We start from the raw sequence: 17,962 nt of genomic DNA on the forward strand, positions 1-17,962 counted from the left end.
TTGATATACTCTTCAGGCTCATCAATGACCTCCTCGCTGACACAACGTAGTACGTAAACGTACGTTCACTGGGGCATGAAAACGTGTCCGAGCGTGACAGCTACGACGATGGTATATAGCGGACAGACAGCAGGTGGACATTTTACCCATTCCGGCTCAGGTGAATACATTTGCTTGCCAAACGACCCTGAGTATGACAACTACAATAAAATCCATGATAACGAAAGATCACTGATGTATGGAGCTGAGTACGAAGCAAAACAAAATCCACCAGCTTTTGGCGATCCTTACGAGTATGACGTACCGTGTTCTGTTTGTCTTGCTCACGGAAAGACAACCTTGATGATACCTCGCCGCACATCATGCTACAACATGGACCAAGGAGTACCAGGGATACCTGATGGGGGAGAACCATGGGTCTCACGGCAAAGGATATGTATGCGTGGACAAAAACGCCGAGGCGCTGCATTCCAGCTATACCAACCTGAATGGCGCTCTGTTCTTTTTAGTCGAAGGTCGGTGTGGTACATTGAGATGTCCGCCGTATATGTAGGGAGCATAATTAGCCTGTGTCGTTTGTTCAATCACAACATAACTGTTAGTATGATAAATACAATGCAACCATATAATTATTGATCTTTATTTTCGAGCTTGCTTTGAATATACATTTTTTTCTAATTTTACCTAATCCGAAAATAATACTGTTGTTGACATCTTTTAAGTTCACATGCAGCCTAAATTCCGTACGTATAGTTTGGCATCAATTTAAATAACCAGTTAGACAGAGAAAATATCAATAACAGAAATTGCTTTGCTTATATTGTATTTGTTCGTTTTATTTTTGTTTTCAATTTCAAATTATATTGTCTTTTTTCTTTAAATGTATGAATTGATTGTGCAATAAATAATAATTTCGAGTTCAAATAGTAATGCATGTTAATACTAATGTAATGCTTCCTTTGCTGACATAAACTTTGCAATACTTATACAATTATTATATCAATTTCAAATATAATACACGTATGCTTCATTTACAATTAAGTGATCGTGTTAGTTAAAATATCTTAAAAGATCAACTGCATTAATGGGGATTTAAAAATATATTGTTTACACAGCTCCTCATAAAAACAGGCATATTTTGTTGTAAGAAAGTGTGATTCTGGAATGTATAACGGCTATTAATGTTGCTGTTTCATGTATGTGTCATACAGCTGATGTCCACAGTTCTGTTATCGTAAATTAAAAAAAAATGATATATTGACATTCCCCTTTTCTTTCTGATACACTCGCGTTTTATTTTTAAATTGTTCGAACAGCGTACAAGTACAAGAGTATTAGAGTAAACAGTATTAAATAGTATTGAAGAAACGGCTTTTTCAATTGGTTATGTATGGTTACAATAACTGCATTTAAATGGTTACACGATAGATAATCAATAATTAGTGTAGCTTCATGCAATCTCTTACGTATAAATAATATAAACGGACAATGAACCAGATATAACCATACTACATGTACCTGATCATTCGTGTACAAATTTATCTCGGAGAACGGGGCATATTTGTTTTCAATTCTTAAAGCTGTGGAGTCGTTGGTTTAATCCGTTGAAAAAACAATCCTAATCGTTTTTTTAGTGAATACTGCGATTATGTACGAACATTTGTTGCCATAAGTTATACAAGGGAAACGAATTTTACTTCTATAAAATTAAACCTTTTATTAACGGGATATACAAACAAAAGACGATCATACATACATAATATTTTTACAAATGCTGAAATCTTCACGGAGTAAAGGGCATCTTCCCTACAAAGTGCATGTACCTCGATACTATAATGCAATAAATCGTATGAAAAAATATTATTACCGTTCTTGTTGTTACATTATGCATCAAGACTAACTGTCCAGCGCCGTTTGAAACCTTTGTTTACATACATTTCAACTAACTGACATTTTAAGCAAACGAGTGATTTCATTGGTCCAATGCGGAGGTGTGTCTTTCCAACTGGAGTTTTCATTCATAAAGACTGCATGATCATTGTCAACTGGGTCATGCGAGTTGTGTATCGTGTTATTTCTTAAAAGTTGACCCAGCATTTGTAAAAATATTGCAAGACATATACATTTCCAGAAAGGAAATTCATTTATGCGTTGAATAAGACCGAGATCGTGAAAATCGCTGCACCATTGATGAAGATATGGCTGTTCAAAGCGATACACCCCGTTTTGGGGTTATCTTGAGTTGCATACCTTGTTATATATATATATATATATATATATATATATATATATATATATATATATATATATATATATATATATATATATATATATGATAGTGATTTATTTTTTCATAAAAGATCATTTTTCGTTATAATATGATTATTTATCATTCAAAATGATGTTTTCACTAATTAATATCATAGCAACACGCTAACCACCTGTGGTTGAGGGTCATTTTTCTTCTTTCTTTAATTTCATTCTTGTTTTTACTGGAGCATTTTTATATCCAATGTTTACATTTGCCAATGTAAAGCATTTAAAGTCAAACTTTTATACATGTCAAAATCTGTGATAAAGCCCCGTAAATATTTGTATATTGATTTTGGTTAATCGGCAATTTTTAAATGCACATCAACGGCAGTAGAAAGTTCAATTTTATAGACACATGAGCGAAATAAGAACAAATCAAACAATCAATGTATTTAAATTGCAAATCACAATTTTCAACGACACGCAATTCGAAACAACGCACGTATTGACCAATACAACCAATAGGTTTTCTACTCGTCTAAATTTTCCACCAATCTGTACAAAGCCACGTTTTATCTGCATGCACCCGCATATAAAAATTGAAAACCTAACGACAACTTAGCAGTCAACTACGAGTTATCAGTCTACATAAGTCTTAAGATGATTAGAGGACTTCTTATTGTGGGGTACCTGCTGGGCGGCGAAGTGTTCTGTGCAGAACCAGCGTGTATAAACTATACACCAAACCGGTTTGAATACGAGAAAGGTGTTCTCGAGAAACTGATTTATCTGGATAATTTCAAAACCGATGCAACTGCAAGGATTTCTTCTTTGGAAAGGCAATCCCAAGGTATTTTTTATTTGTTTTAAATGCACTAATACTTTTTGGTCTGCGTCGCTAATTCTAGGTAGCTTAAGGTTGCACGCGTAGGTTTAAATTAACATAAATGTCGTTGTCGGACGAATGATTATTTGTACTTAATTTATAATTTGTATTGTACCCCATATGTTATGGGATATTCACAAATTCATTACTAGTATTGACGGCTTTTGAACTGTTTTTAGACATTAATACTCATATAATTGCACAGCCAAACAATAAAACAAATAAATCTGAAGCTAAAAATAACTAATGAAGCATATTATTTTATCACTATAAACTTGACGTTAAAACCACATTTGGAAAAAAAAAACAATAATGAAAGACTAACCTGATGAAGACCAACACAAATTAAGGTTGTAAGCATACACGCTGATATTAACATGAACAATCTACAAACATATGTAAAGTCCTACTGTTACAACATTTTACATTGGATGAATTACACAATCCGGACCTATATTTTAAATGATCTATTATTTTTTGACATTATAAAAAATTTTCATAACCGATTCCCGGTAGCAATCAAAGTAAGTTTATTCATACGAAACGTAATTGCGTGAATAGAAAATATATAACTGTTTTAAACACACATGTTGTTTATTTTGTCAAACAGTACATCTTTTTAATTATGAAATTCCGAATTCTGTTATGGTCCCATTGTCTTTTTCACTATCTGCTGTTATTTTGCATCAGTACTAATGTCTTGCATTTATTAACGTACACTTATGTTTTTAATGCAGTATGTTAACATTAAATGGAAAAGCAATAATCATATATACTATTATTTTGTTTAGGTGCATCAACGCCTTCTCCGCTGACACCACGTAGTTCGTCAACGTACGTTCACTGGGGCATGAAGACTTGCCCGAATGTGACAACTACGATAATGGTATATAGCGGACAAGCAGCCGGTGGAAATCATCGACACACAGGCTCTGGTGAATACATCTGCTTGCCAAACGACCCTGAGTATGAAAATTACAATAACATCAATGATGATCCTAGATCACTGATGTATGGGGCTGAGTACGAAACTCACACAAATCCTCCAGCTTTAGGCAATCTCTACGAGAATGACGTACCGTGTTCTGTTTGCCTTGCTCGCGGAAAGACAACCTTGATGATACCTGGTCGTACATCGTGCTACAACGGATGGACCAAGGAGTACCACGGATACCTGATGGGAGAGTACCACGGGTTTCAAGGCAAAGGATATGTCTGCATGGACAAAAACGCTGAGGCGCTGCCTGCCAGCAATGCCAATACGGATGGCGCTCTGTTCTACTTTGTCGAAGGTCGGTGTGGTACATTGAAATGTCCTCCGTATATCGAGGGAGCAGAACTAGCCTGTGTCGTTTGTTCAAACTCAACATAACTGTTAGAATGTGGAACGCAATTCAACTATATATATATATTGATTTTTATATTTTAACTTGCTTTGAATATACATTTTTTTCTATGTTTTCCTAATCCAAAAATACTGTTGTTGACATCTAATATGTACATATGCAGCCTAAATTCCGTACGTATTATTTCGCATCAATTTAAATAAACAGTTAGACAGAAAAAATAGCAATAACCGAAATTGCTTCGCTTATATTGTATTTGTTCGTTTTTGTTTTGTTTTCAATTTAAATTTATATCGTCTTTTTTCTTTAAATGTATGCATTGATTGTTGAATATAGAATAACTTCGAGTTCAAATAGAAATGCCTGTTAATATTTAAGTAATGCTTGCTTTGCTGACTTTATCTTTGCACTACATATACAATTCTTATATCAAATAAAAATATAATACACATATGTTTTATTACCAAGTTTTCGTGTTATTTAATATAATTTAGATCAACAATAACTGCGGTAATGGGGATTTAAAAATGTATAGTTTGCAAAGCTCCTCATAAAAAAAACATGCATATTTTGTTGTAAGCAAGCGTGATTCTGGAAGGTATCACGGCTATCAATATTGCTGTTTTCATGTTTAGTTTTCTGCTTTTGGGTTCAATATGCTGCATTGATTTCTAGGATACCTCTGCAAAATAACTTGACAGTAAATTGATCACTGTACTTTAATGGATGTTGATCAATACTGTAATCATTTTTGTTTGTGTTTTAATTTCCCTTAGAATATGAAAATGAACTGGTAGTAGAACTGTGTCTTTTCCAATTTATAGCTGATGTCCACAATTCTGTTATCGTAAATTTTAACAAAATGATAATTGACATTCCCCTTTTTTATATGATATACTCGCGTTTTATTTTTAAATTGCTCGAATAGTTATAAAAAGTACTTAAGCAACTGCCTTTTCCAATTGTTAATGTATCATTAAATTAACTGCCTTTAAATGGTTACACGATATATAATCAATAATTATTGTAGTTTTCGACGCAATCACTTACGTATAAATTATGTAAACGGACAATGAACCAGATATAATAATCCTGCCTGATCATTCGTTGACAAATTTATCTTGAAGAAAGGGACATATTTGTTTTGAATTCTAAAAGCTGTGGAGTAGTTTATTCAATCCGTTGGAATAACAATTCTTATTGGTTGTTTAAATGAATACTGCGATTATGTAAAAACATTTGATGCCATAAGTTAAACAAGGGAAATTAACTTTTCTTCAATAAAAATAAAACTTTTATCAACAGGAACAAGATAAAATTCATACACAAACGTATTATTTAATACTAAGAAAAAGACGATCATACATACATAATATTTTAAATGGCTTATCTTAGTCAATGCTGAAATGAAAATTACTTGAACTAGTTGTAATAGAATTTTAACGAATTTTCAATTATCACGATGTTTTGGCGTTCCCAACGAGGAAAATATATAACGAATATAAACATTCAACATAATCACCATTCTTTCAAAAATGAATACTATATTTATGTGTATACTGTTATATTCTTATTATAAAGAAGCATGCAATTAGGGGCCTACATAAAATTATGCAATTGACCTAGTGCTTTATGTAAATACAATTCTCAATTCTAGACAATACATACACAAGAAGACTTCACATAAAAAATGGATTGATTTGGTGCAAAACATTGAGACTACATCCTGATTGGTTCAAAGGCATACAAAAATTTATGTATGCAATGATATATGCAGTACATGTATGCAGAGGCGTGCATAAACTGTTCGTTACTCAACAAATAACATGTCAAAAATCTGTCATAAGCCGTTAATGCATTATAATTTATCATAATGAAAAATACAAATAGTTGTTTGATGCTCGTTTCTTGTTGAGTACTTTTAAGTGTGTTCTCCAAAACCACATTTGATTGACAATATTGTGACGTTAATGCGTTTCAAAACTTAATTACAATAATACATTGTGAGTTATCAATTAATGTGGTTCGATTTTTCAACAATATATGACTTCAACCACTTTACGTAAAATAACATTTTTAATCATATGCGTACGCTTGTTTATTTTGAGTAAATATGCTATCAGAACATAATCAAGCACTAGTTATGTGTGTGTAACAGTTACAATCTACCTTAAATAAGTGCATTTGCATATACGTGATTGTTGTATTGAGATATTATAAAAGCTGTGAAAAAAAATCTATTGACGTGGAATATGGTTCATAATATTATATTATTGCGAATGTTAATATATTTAAAACAATCGCAGTATAATTCAGTTCTTCATGTTATTTTAAACGCGACAAATATTTTAAATCTCGTACACTCTCAGAGGCATTGCCTTCATAATATCGCGTCTAGCGCCATAGAGATTGACCTCTATGCCTTAACGATGGATTAGCACTAGATAAGTGACCATGAAGTTAATTATATCTTTCTTCTGATACTGCATTTGCTCGAGGATATTGTTGAATCGTTATACCTTATTTTGCCACATTTTCAGTTGACACGAGAAGTGACAACGCAAATAAGACATTTGCGTGGAGTGTTTAATTATGTTTTTTAACAACATCCAATAAAAATGCTAGTATATTAAATCTTGGGAAAAGTCGTGCCGACAGGTATGTTAATGAATATTTAAGAGACTTATAAATATAAGTGCATTAAAAAATATAAGTATACCTTTTTATCATATATGCAGATGATGTCTCTTTGTAATAAATCGTGTTCATTTTGTTTTGAACGTTAGTATTTTATGTCAAGGGGTTCGAGGGCTTTAAAGTAGATCTATTTTCACGGTGGAAACGAGTGCACATTACAACGCGCACGAAAATAACCCTATTTATGTACACTGTTCATAATTGACCGCGCAGGCACCGGGTCAAAGCCCCGTATTGTTAAGCGGCGAATAGACGAAACAATTGAATTGTTAATTTCGTCAATACATATATTTCTTCCTGATTAATGATATAAAGACACTATCAAATAATTGCGTGTCTTCTTCGTGAAGGCTTTTAATGAACAGACACAGTATTTGCAGATACAATCGCATTGATGATTATATCTTCCGTTTCGTTGATATCATGTTTAGTTCCGTCCTAATCGTCTTAAAATCGCATATTATAGAAAGAAGGAACAACAGTGAAGTAATATAGCAACGCCAAAAATATATTTCGAATAAAATTGTCATACATTAGCTTGACCTGTTCCATAAATGGTTTCCAATAAATTTATTAAATATTTACGAGTATAAAGTCCATACAAGGCAGTTACAGATTACACGTTGATTAGATTGTTTTTGCATATTGCTGTTAATTCATACTGTGATCATTGAATGAATATGTTACTGTGAAAAAAAAAGATTTATCAACATCACGCAAGGATATGTCTGCATGGACAAACACTCCGAGGCGCTTTAAGGAGCAGATCTAGACTGTGTGATGTGTTCAAGCACAACATAAATGTCGCATTATAAATACAATACAACAATATATTCAATAATCTATATCTACGAACGTGCTTTCGCTATTAATTTAATTAACTTATAGAAAAATATTGTTGTTGCAAATCTGTCTATAAAATGTAAATTTACTGTTAAATTGTATTTTTCTTGATCTATAGGCATTGGGTGTTTATTTATTTTTTTATATGAAATTTTAATAGTAATGTGTGTTAATGTCGTGCATGCTTTGCTGGAATTAACTTATATATATCAAGTACAGATATTACAGAACACGTCAGCTAAGTATGCAATTTAGGTTTCGTGTTATTCAAAATTCTTATGGATATCAACATACAATTCGATAATGCTGATTAAAACATATGTATCGTTTGCAAAAAGTTGCTCAAAAATAATATATAAGCATATTTCGTTGTAAGTACTGTGAGTTACTTGCATAAAAACAAAATGCGTGACACCGGCGTGTTTATAGTTTTTATAGAATTGTTAATGTTTGTTCTGCATTTGGGGTATGCCGCATACATTTTTCGGATACCTTTGAAATATAACTAAATTGTTAATTGATCACTATACCGTACTAAATATTAAAAAATAAATAAATTTAGTTTTTCATTTAATTTTCTTTAGAACATGATAATGCTATGGTGTATATATGGGTTCGGGTAAATTTGAACAAACTTTTGTAAATGAACTAATTAAAATTGTTTTCATTCCCAAATAAAGCGTACATAGCAGTATATTCATATCCGCCTTAATTTAGATGCTATCCCAGCCTTTTACTTGTAGTGATTTAATCTTCATTATAAGCTGTTTGTGTTGAAATATATACATTTAATTTTGAACAATGATATATATATATATTGTTCATGTTCATTTTCAAACAAAACAATCGCATAATAATACTTCTCGTCATTTTCAATAGAATGCGAATCTGGTAATAATGACCAACCAGCTATCTCGTAAACTTACTTAGACGTGGTGTTCATATGATCGTATTAAGTGCTATAGAGATTGACCAACATGCGTTTACGATGATGAGACACTTGATAATTTATAACCAAGTTAAATCATCTTTGTCTTGTTATGAGGTAGGGGCAGACATTTATTAGGAGTTTAAATCATGTTTTACAGCAGCATCCAATAAACATGCAAGTACAATTAATTAATGGAACAATTGTAAAATATGGTATATTTATAAGCATGTAAGAAACTTATTGATACCGATGCGTTTAAACCATAATTTTTAAACATTTAATCGAATTTGCAAAACAAAAGTATGTGATACTTCGTCGCAGCAAATAGTGTATAAAAAAATTAATGCTACAATTTTTAACAATTGTTTTAAAGCAGATCACTTTTGACAGCCGCCACGAGACTTCTTTGAATGCGAACGGAAAAACACCTACCAATCTATACCTATCATCAGTCTCATAGGCAGCACCCGGACAGGCGCCGGTTGAAGCTCTGTATTGTTTAGCGGCTCAGAGACAAAATGCCTGCTCTGTTTATGTCTGCATATCCGATTTTTTCTTTCTGAAGAATAATATAAAGCCACTATCAAAGATTTGCTTGTTGTATGTGTGATTGTTTTACATGATGGACAGAAACATTATATGCAGATGTAATCGCATCAATGACAATATCTTCCGTTTTGTTTGTAAATTGTTTATTGCAGTCCGATTCGGGTTTTTTTTTCGTCTGATAATATGAAAAGAAGGAAAAATAGACACGTTAAATAACAACGCCTATAATTTTTGCTGAATAACATTGTCATGCATAACCTTAATTAATTAGTCATCCTGAAATTCATAAAAAATATGATTATTAATTCAATAACATGCAATTATAATTTGATACTTGATTACTTTGAATTTCAAGTTCGGGTAAACATTTCGTGTGAAAATTTAATACATGTATTTTTCCGTGACTATAAAAACTATGCAAGTAGGTTAAGTTTCGATAAAAACAACATGTCCATAAACACTAAACAAAAAAGCCTGTGAACGATATGAAGGCTCATCGATTATAAGCTTAGTCGATGTATGGATAAATTGAACGCAACAAGGCAGAAAAATGAGGCAATCGTTCTAAGAAAGTGTGCTCTGGTAGAGAGTTTCATCTGTTGGTTGTCAGATGGGCAGCTCAGAGGACAAAAGGTAAAGGAGCCATGAAATATTTTATTTCACCGAGGTAGCCTTACATGTTTATATAGTAGTAAGGATACCGAATAAGTTTAAGTTAACTAGTGGGGTCACTGCACATAGTGATTATTTTACACTGTTGATTTTTACTTATATAAACTAACATGTCTTCCACAAGGGACGTTAAACAGGGTTGCAGTGAATCAGTTGGTATATGTTTTACTTATTATGTTTTATTGTTATGTTTTAACTCCATACTTATTTGTTGCATATGTTCAGTAGTTATGTTATTGTTAGGGATATAGTTATATAATGGCTAGATGAATACTTCACGATTTAAATATTATTCAATATGTTTTATTGATTGGTATAATTTGACAGTACTTAAGCCTTTAATATGTTCTATCCGCCCCAAGAGCGGTTTTATGGGGGTTTCGATCGGGATACAGGTAACGCCCCTATTACAGAGGCGCCCCTGGTTCTGTTAAGTGGCCGGTGTAGAGCACCGATACACTGTACCCCTGTTTAACGTCCCTTGCGGAAGAAATATTGGTTGAAATACTTCAAAAATAACCGTGAACAATAATAACTATTTGCAGTGACCCCACTAGTTGTGATTGCGCTGGAACAGAAAACCACTATACTTGCTTGCAATTGTTTTGTATTCCGTGCAGTTATTAATGTGGCAAAACATTTAAGTGCATATAAAAAGAAGTTAGGTGGCAAAAATGATAGACGATGAACATGCAAAAAATACTAAGGATCACAAATCTTTTTTTTTTAATCTTTAGTAGGTCGTGTTATCAGAACAAAGACGCACGGACGGGATAGATATTTGCCACGTGCGAGCTAACAGCCCCGCTGGAACGCCCTACCTGACATATTTTATTAAATTATTATCTTCGACAACAGGGCATATATACACATCAATTTATAAGAGCATGCATAAATAGTTACATCGCACATATATCAAATACTTATTCACACGTTATGTACACTGTCATAAGGGTTGTACTAGAATACCGGAGCGATCCAAGTGCGCACTTTTGCATCTTCCACTGATGTATGTTAGTTTATTGACAGAGTGATTTCCAATATTATCGTAGGGAGCAAGCTACTGTTCAGTAGAAGACGGAAAAAGGGAGGTTTCGCGGAGCCCTAGATATGTTATAAATACCGTTTGTGTTATAAAGATAGAGTAGAGACTATACGTGGTGGGCCTATTGGTATTCGTAAATTTTGTTTTTGTTTTAAGACATAATTATCTTGAAAGCAGTACATTGTAAACTGGGTTTTCGGCCTTCATATACCTAATTCCAGGCGTCACTAATGCCTTACTTAGTGGTTTTAGAGCAGGACGTCGGCGAGACGGTGTACGGCATACACATAAGGCAACCGGTCATAGTCAGGTCAATATAAACTTTGACCCCACAAAAATTGCTACAAAAGGTATTTTCACTGATCCTGGTAGGGCAGCACGTACTTTATAACATATCAAAAGTTTACCGAAATCGGACCTCCGGAAAAAATATTCAAGATGGCAACCAAAACCTATTTAAGATCATAACTATGTAACAATCTACTCAAATTGGATGTTTTTGTTGTCTTTTCTCTGGTTTTGGGGACCAAATAACACTTAAAGATAATCAGACATGGTGTTAGTTTATTATGATTCACTTAAATCCAACATGGCTTCCAAAAATAGCCACCGCCACAATAACAAGGATCAAAAGTCGATACGTTTGATTCCAATGTGATGATTTTTATGTAAAACGTAATATTTTTGGAGACAAAAAACACGTTGATTTAATTGTTGATATTACCTAGCAGTTGATTCATCATAAAATCCAATTAAGGACATTCAGCTGTCCATTATCACCTGATAAACAATCTGTATCCTCGCCTATTAACGTTGTGGGGCTGTGGAGGGGATCATTCCACTGCTGCTTTAACAATATCAACGTCTGCATCTCCTGGTGACACAAGGACATAACATTCTCTTTAAGTCAGAGCTCTGCTGATCAGAGCAATCATGCCTGCCTTGTTTTTGTCAAGAGAAAAATGTCAAAATTGTTGCATGATCATTCTTCTCTTTGATAGAAGGGCCATCTTCGCAACCATCGAACACCACACTTGCTGATGCTTGAAATCTGCATTAGATTGATTACTACATTCTGTGGGCTGTTTTTGTGGAATCAGAATGTGTTCGTGATGCGGGGGGTACTTGATGTATTGACAGCCATCCCATGAGAAGTACATTTGCCGTCAATAGTATTGTGATCAACACTATCGCCCGCAGAGAGAACAGACATCTTCAACAAATCTATATTACTTTCCAGGATATCAGGTTCCACAAAATCCGCTGCATTCGACAATTACTTTCGAGTGATGTAGATGATTGATTTGAACAGCAAGTCCAACTTGTAGTGGTGAAATGACAGCTTACGTATATAATTAGACGTTTTTTCCATATTGTAACGGTTTTGCTAATATTTCACATGTGTAATTATATATGACATATTTGCAATTTTATGCATGGTGATTTGTTTAATTTATTTAATAGCTATTTTTAATCAAAAAGATAAACCGTTTTTTTTCAATTTAAAACGGCTAGATTAAGCCTTCAATATTTCAGTAAACACTCAAACCAGAAACGATCACGTGCATTTGAGTTAGTTCTGGGTCAGGTATGCCTATATTTTAATAAATTAAACGCGTGTTTCTTGATGTTCTTTTTGATAAGTTTATACAAAAATCATCCCCACACACACACACAATAAATAAATAATAAGTGAATAATCTCTCTCTCATGCAAGGTTACTTTATCTGCTTGTTTGTGAAAGCATACGATGACACCATCACCGTGCATGCGCTACATCAGCCTGAGCCGCATCCTTCTTTTGAGCCCGGTAGGCCTTCTGAGCAGAATGAATTGAAGGCACATAATAAAGAGTATTTTCGGGAATAAAAAATCAGTGTGGGTTCTGTGAGCTCTATGTCGTAGACAATGTGACCCGCTTCTCTCAAAAAAGGTCTTATGGCATATGCGGCCAGCTTAGATCCAGGCCAGTCTGCACCTTCAACATATCTGTTCTGAAATTACGCTGTCAACTATAAAATCACATTAGCGGATGCGCAGGCTGGACAGAACTTATGTCCACATGTTTTGACTGATAGTGGTGCAACTGTACAAGGTCGTCACCTTAGAACAGACATTAAACAGCGCAATCCATCCAATTTGTGTAATGCACTCAAGTAATTGAGAAATGGAGTAAAAACAAATATTTTAATAGTAATTTAATTAATGGACGTTCACATCCTTTCATCTACACATTATTTGTCAGACTAAAGTCCTAAATGTATACTTAAGCTAATATTTCAGTTGCTTTTTCATAGGTGTCGGAACCGTAGCCGCAGTCCTACCCCACCCGATCGCAGTCCATAGTATGTTGAGCGGTAGTCATTCCGCTAGGCAGTCGTTGTTTTCAAATATTTGGTTCTCTCATTATATGATTATTTAAAATAATTTCGCTGAACATATTAACCATTTCAAGCAAGTAACTTTGCCAAGGAAATGTAAATGTGTAATGTGAACAGGGTTAGTTTTCCTTAATATTGTCTATATGGGGTAAGCAGTTTATTTTCAAGGACAAAAATTAGTTCACCGTGCCGCCAAAGGTTTCGTGTGTATTTCGAAGTTGATGAGGTCCGTCCTTGCCCGCGGCTGGGTTATGTGTGGACACGAAGTGAGTCCCGGCACTCCTAACTTATTTACTTACTATATTCACGAAAGTTTGGACGAGTTTTGAATGATATCTGCAATTTCCAGCTTTTTAGTTGTGAGTTAATAATTTTCAATTTTGATATGTTGTGGGGAGAAGGGGGGGGGGGGTCTGGTGTATATTGATTGAGGAAAGTCCACCTGTCCGGAACTGTGAACACCATCCAAACTCACATGCCTCCGGGTCGCCGAAGTGAGAAGCGGGTGAACCCACCCCTTCGCTTACCGGACAGCTGCGAGAATCAAACTAGATTATCGTTCTACATCGTTGACCTAGGATCTTAATAAGAACACTATCTAGGACGTTCATTCTACATTGGAAAACCTAGGATTTTAATAAGAACAATATCTAGGACGCTTAATGTTGGCTTATGTAAAAAATAATTCAAATTGAAATCCTGCAATTATAAGCATTTAGATTATGAAATAATTCACTTTTAATTCGTGTAACAAATTATAGTGAAATTTCAACAATATATAATTATGTAATCACATAAGTAAAAGGTGATGATGTTTACATCGTGTAATGTAAAGAAACCAACGTGTGTATGTGTGTCAAATCAAGTTCAATGGCGTTATAGATGTGTTCATGTACTTATAGTAAACTACCATTAAACAACGGCACCCGCATACTACAGTTTGAAATATATACATTTAATTTTGAACAATGATATATATATAAATAAATATATATATCATTGAAATCGTCACAGCATTAAATTATTGCTTATGTAAATTTACAAACAAAACAATCGGATTATAATACTTCTCGTCATTTTCAATGGAATGCGAAACTGGTAACAATGACTAACCAGCTATCTCGTAAACTTATTTAGACGTGGTGTTCATATGATCGTATTTAGTCCTTATGGGATTTACCAATATGCGTTTACGATGATGAGGCACTTGATAAGTCACAACCAAGTTAAATCATCTGTGTCTTGTAATGAGACCTTTGCTAAAAAGAAGTCGCTGATCCAGCACATGGAATCGTTGCGCCATTCTCAGGTAAGGGAAAGGTAGGGGCAGAACATACATTTATTTGGAGTTTAAATCATGTTTTACAGCAGCATCCATTAAACTTGCATGTACAATTAATTAATGGAACAATTGTTAAAACATGGTATATTTATATAAAAAAAAAGAAACGTATTGATACCGTTGCGTTTAAAACATCATTTTTGAACATTAAATCGAATTTGCAAACAAAAGTATGTGATACCTCGTCGCAGTAAACAGTGTATAGAAAAATTTGATGCTACAATTTTGTACAATTGTTTTTAAGCAGATCACTTTTAGCAGCCGCAACGAGAGTACTTTGAATGCGAACGGAAAAAAACCTACCGATCTACACTGATCATCAGTTTCACAGGCAGCACCCGGACAGGCGCCGGTTGAGCGGCGCAGAGACGAAATGTCTGCATATCCGATTTTTTCTTTCTGAAGAATAATATAAAGCCACTATCAACGATTTGATTGTTATATGTGTGATTGTTCTACAAGGACAGAAACACTATATGCAGATTTAATCGCATTAATGACAATATCTTCCGTTTCGTTTGTAAATTGTTTATTGCAGTCCGATTCGTTTTTTCATCTGATAATATGGGAAGAAGGAAAAATATACACGTAAAATAACAACGCCTATAACTATGTCTGAATAACATTGTCATGCATAACCTTAATTAATTAGTCATCCTGAAATTCATAAAAAATATGATTATTAAGTCAATAACATGCAATTATAATTTGATACTTCATTACTTTGTATTTCAAGCTGGAGGTTAACATTTCTTGTGAACATTTAATACCTGTTTTTTTTTCCGTGACTAAATAAACTATGCAAGAAGGTTATTCATTAAATAACAAAAGCCCGTGAACGATATGAAGGCTCATCGATAATAAGCTTAGTCGATGTATAAATAAATTGAACGCAACAAGGCAGGAAAATGAGGCAATCGTTCTAAGAAAGTGTGCTCTGGTAGAGAGTTCCATCTGTGGCTTGTCAGATGGGCAGCTAAGAAGACAAAAGGTAAAGGAGCCATGCAATATTTTATTTCACCGAGGTAGCCGTACATGTTTATATATAGTAGTAAGGATATCGAATATGTGACTACCGTATTAAATTTAAGTTTAAGTGGGGTCACTGCACATAGTGATTATTTTACACTGTTGTTTTTAACTTATATAAACTAACATGTCTTCCGCAAAGGATGTTGAACAGGGGTACAGTGAATCAGTTGGTATATGTTTCACTAATTATGTTTTACTGTTATGTTTCATTGTTATGTTTTACCTCCATACTTATTTGTCTCAAATGATCAGTAGTTATGTTATTGTTAGGGATATAGTTATATAATGGCTAGATGAATGCTACACGATTGAAATATTATTCAATATGTTTTATTGATTGGTATGATTTGACAGTACTTAAGCCTTTATTATGTTCTCGCCGCCCCAAGAGCGGTTTTAGTGGGGGTTCAAGTGGGATACAGGTAACGCCCCCGATTACAGAGGCGCCCCTGGTTCTGTTAAGTGCCCGGTGTAGAGCACCGATACGCTGCACCCCTGTTTTACGTGCCTTGCGAAAGACATGTTAGATTATATAAGTTAAAAACAACAGTGTAAAATAATCACTTTATGAAGTGACCCACTAGTTGTGATTGCGCTGGAACAGAAATCTACTTTACTTTCTTCCAATTGTTTTGCATTCCAGGCAGTTATTAATGTGGCAAAACATTTAAGTGCATATCAAAAGAGGTTAGGTAGCAAAAATGATATACGATGAACATGCAAAATATACTAAGGATCACAAATCATTTTTTAAATCTTAAGTACGTAACGTTATCAGTACAAAGACGCACGGACGGGATAGATATTTGCCACGTGCGAGCTATCAGACCCGCTGGTAAGCCCTACCTAACATATTTTATTATCTTCGACAACAATAGGGCGTATATACACATCAATCAATAAGAGCATGCATTAATAGTTATGTCGCACATATATCAAATAATTATTCACACGTTATGTACAAGGTCATAAGCGTTGTACTACAATACCGGAGCGATCCAAGTGCGCACTTTTGCATCTTCCACTGATGTATGTTAGTTTATTGACAAAGTGATTTCCAATATTATCGTAGGCAGCTACCTACAGCTCATTGGAAGACTGAACAGGGAGGTTTCGCGGAGCCCTAGATATGTTATAAATAGCGTTTGTGTTATAAAGATAGAGTGGAGACTATACGTGGTGGGCCATTTGGTATTCGTATTTGTGAATATAAACCCTTCCGTCAATTTAGTTTGTTTTTAGATGGTTTATATGGTATGGAGTCATGTGTTGTTAAATTTTGAATTTCTTTTTAGACATAATTATCTTGAAAGCAAGACATTGTAACCTTGGTTTTCGGCCTTCATATACCTAATTCCAGGCGTCACTAATGCCTTACTTTGTGGTTTTAGACGGGACGTGGGCGAGACGGTGTACGACATACACATAAGGAAACCGGTCATAGTCAGGTCAATATACACTTTGATCCCCCAAAAATTGCTACAAAAGTTATTTTCACTGATCCTGGTAGGTCAGCACGTACTTTATAACATATCAAAAGTTTACCGAAATCGGACCTCCGGAAAAAAAATCAAGATGGCCACCAAAACCTATTTATGATCATAGCTATGTAACCAACCACTCAAATTTGATGTTTTTGGTGTCTTTACTCAGGTTTCGGAGACCAAAGAACACTTAAAGATAATCAGACATGGTGTAAGTTTATTATGATTCACTTAAATACAACATGGCCTCCAAAAAAAAGCCACCGCTACAATAAGAAGGATCAAAAGTCCATAACTCCAAGGTGAAGATTTTCATGTAAAACGTCAAAGTTTTAGAGACAAAGAACACGTTGATTAAATTGTTGAAATCACTTAGCAGTTGATTCATCATAAAATCCAATTTATGTCATTCAGCTGTCCATTATCACATGATACACAATCTGTATCCTCGCCTATTAACGTATTGGGGCTATGGAGGGGATCATTCCACGGTTGCTTTAA

The 17,962-nt window shown here is 34.1% G+C and overlaps 1 protein-coding gene and 1 long non-coding RNA gene across 2 annotated transcripts in view; one reads left to right on the forward strand and one right to left on the reverse strand.

Annotated features, from left to right (window-relative positions):
• Positions 1-250: 250 nt before the first annotated feature.
• Positions 251-17,962, reverse strand: part of LOC127881970 (uncharacterized) — a 90,700-nt gene continuing 72,988 nt past the window's right edge. The window contains exon 3 of the long non-coding RNA XR_008050353.1: positions 251-338. This is a non-coding gene — a long non-coding RNA (uncharacterized LOC127881970). The remainder of the gene's footprint in view (positions 339-17,962) is intronic.
• The window catches only part of LOC127881963 (uncharacterized), a 92,283-nt gene continuing 77,210 nt past the window's right edge, over positions 2,890-17,962 (forward strand). The window contains exons 1-2 of the mRNA XM_052430246.1: positions 2,890-3,103; positions 3,931-4,252. Of these exons, the coding sequence (XP_052286206.1) occupies positions 2,914-3,103; positions 3,931-4,252 (512 nt within the window). The 5' untranslated portion in view covers positions 2,890-2,913. The remainder of the gene's footprint in view (positions 3,104-3,930; positions 4,253-17,962) is intronic.

This window comes from Dreissena polymorpha, chromosome 5 (assembly GCF_020536995.1).
Source record: "Dreissena polymorpha isolate Duluth1 chromosome 5, UMN_Dpol_1.0, whole genome shotgun sequence".
NCBI lineage: Eukaryota > Metazoa > Mollusca > Bivalvia > Myida > Dreissenidae > Dreissena > Dreissena polymorpha.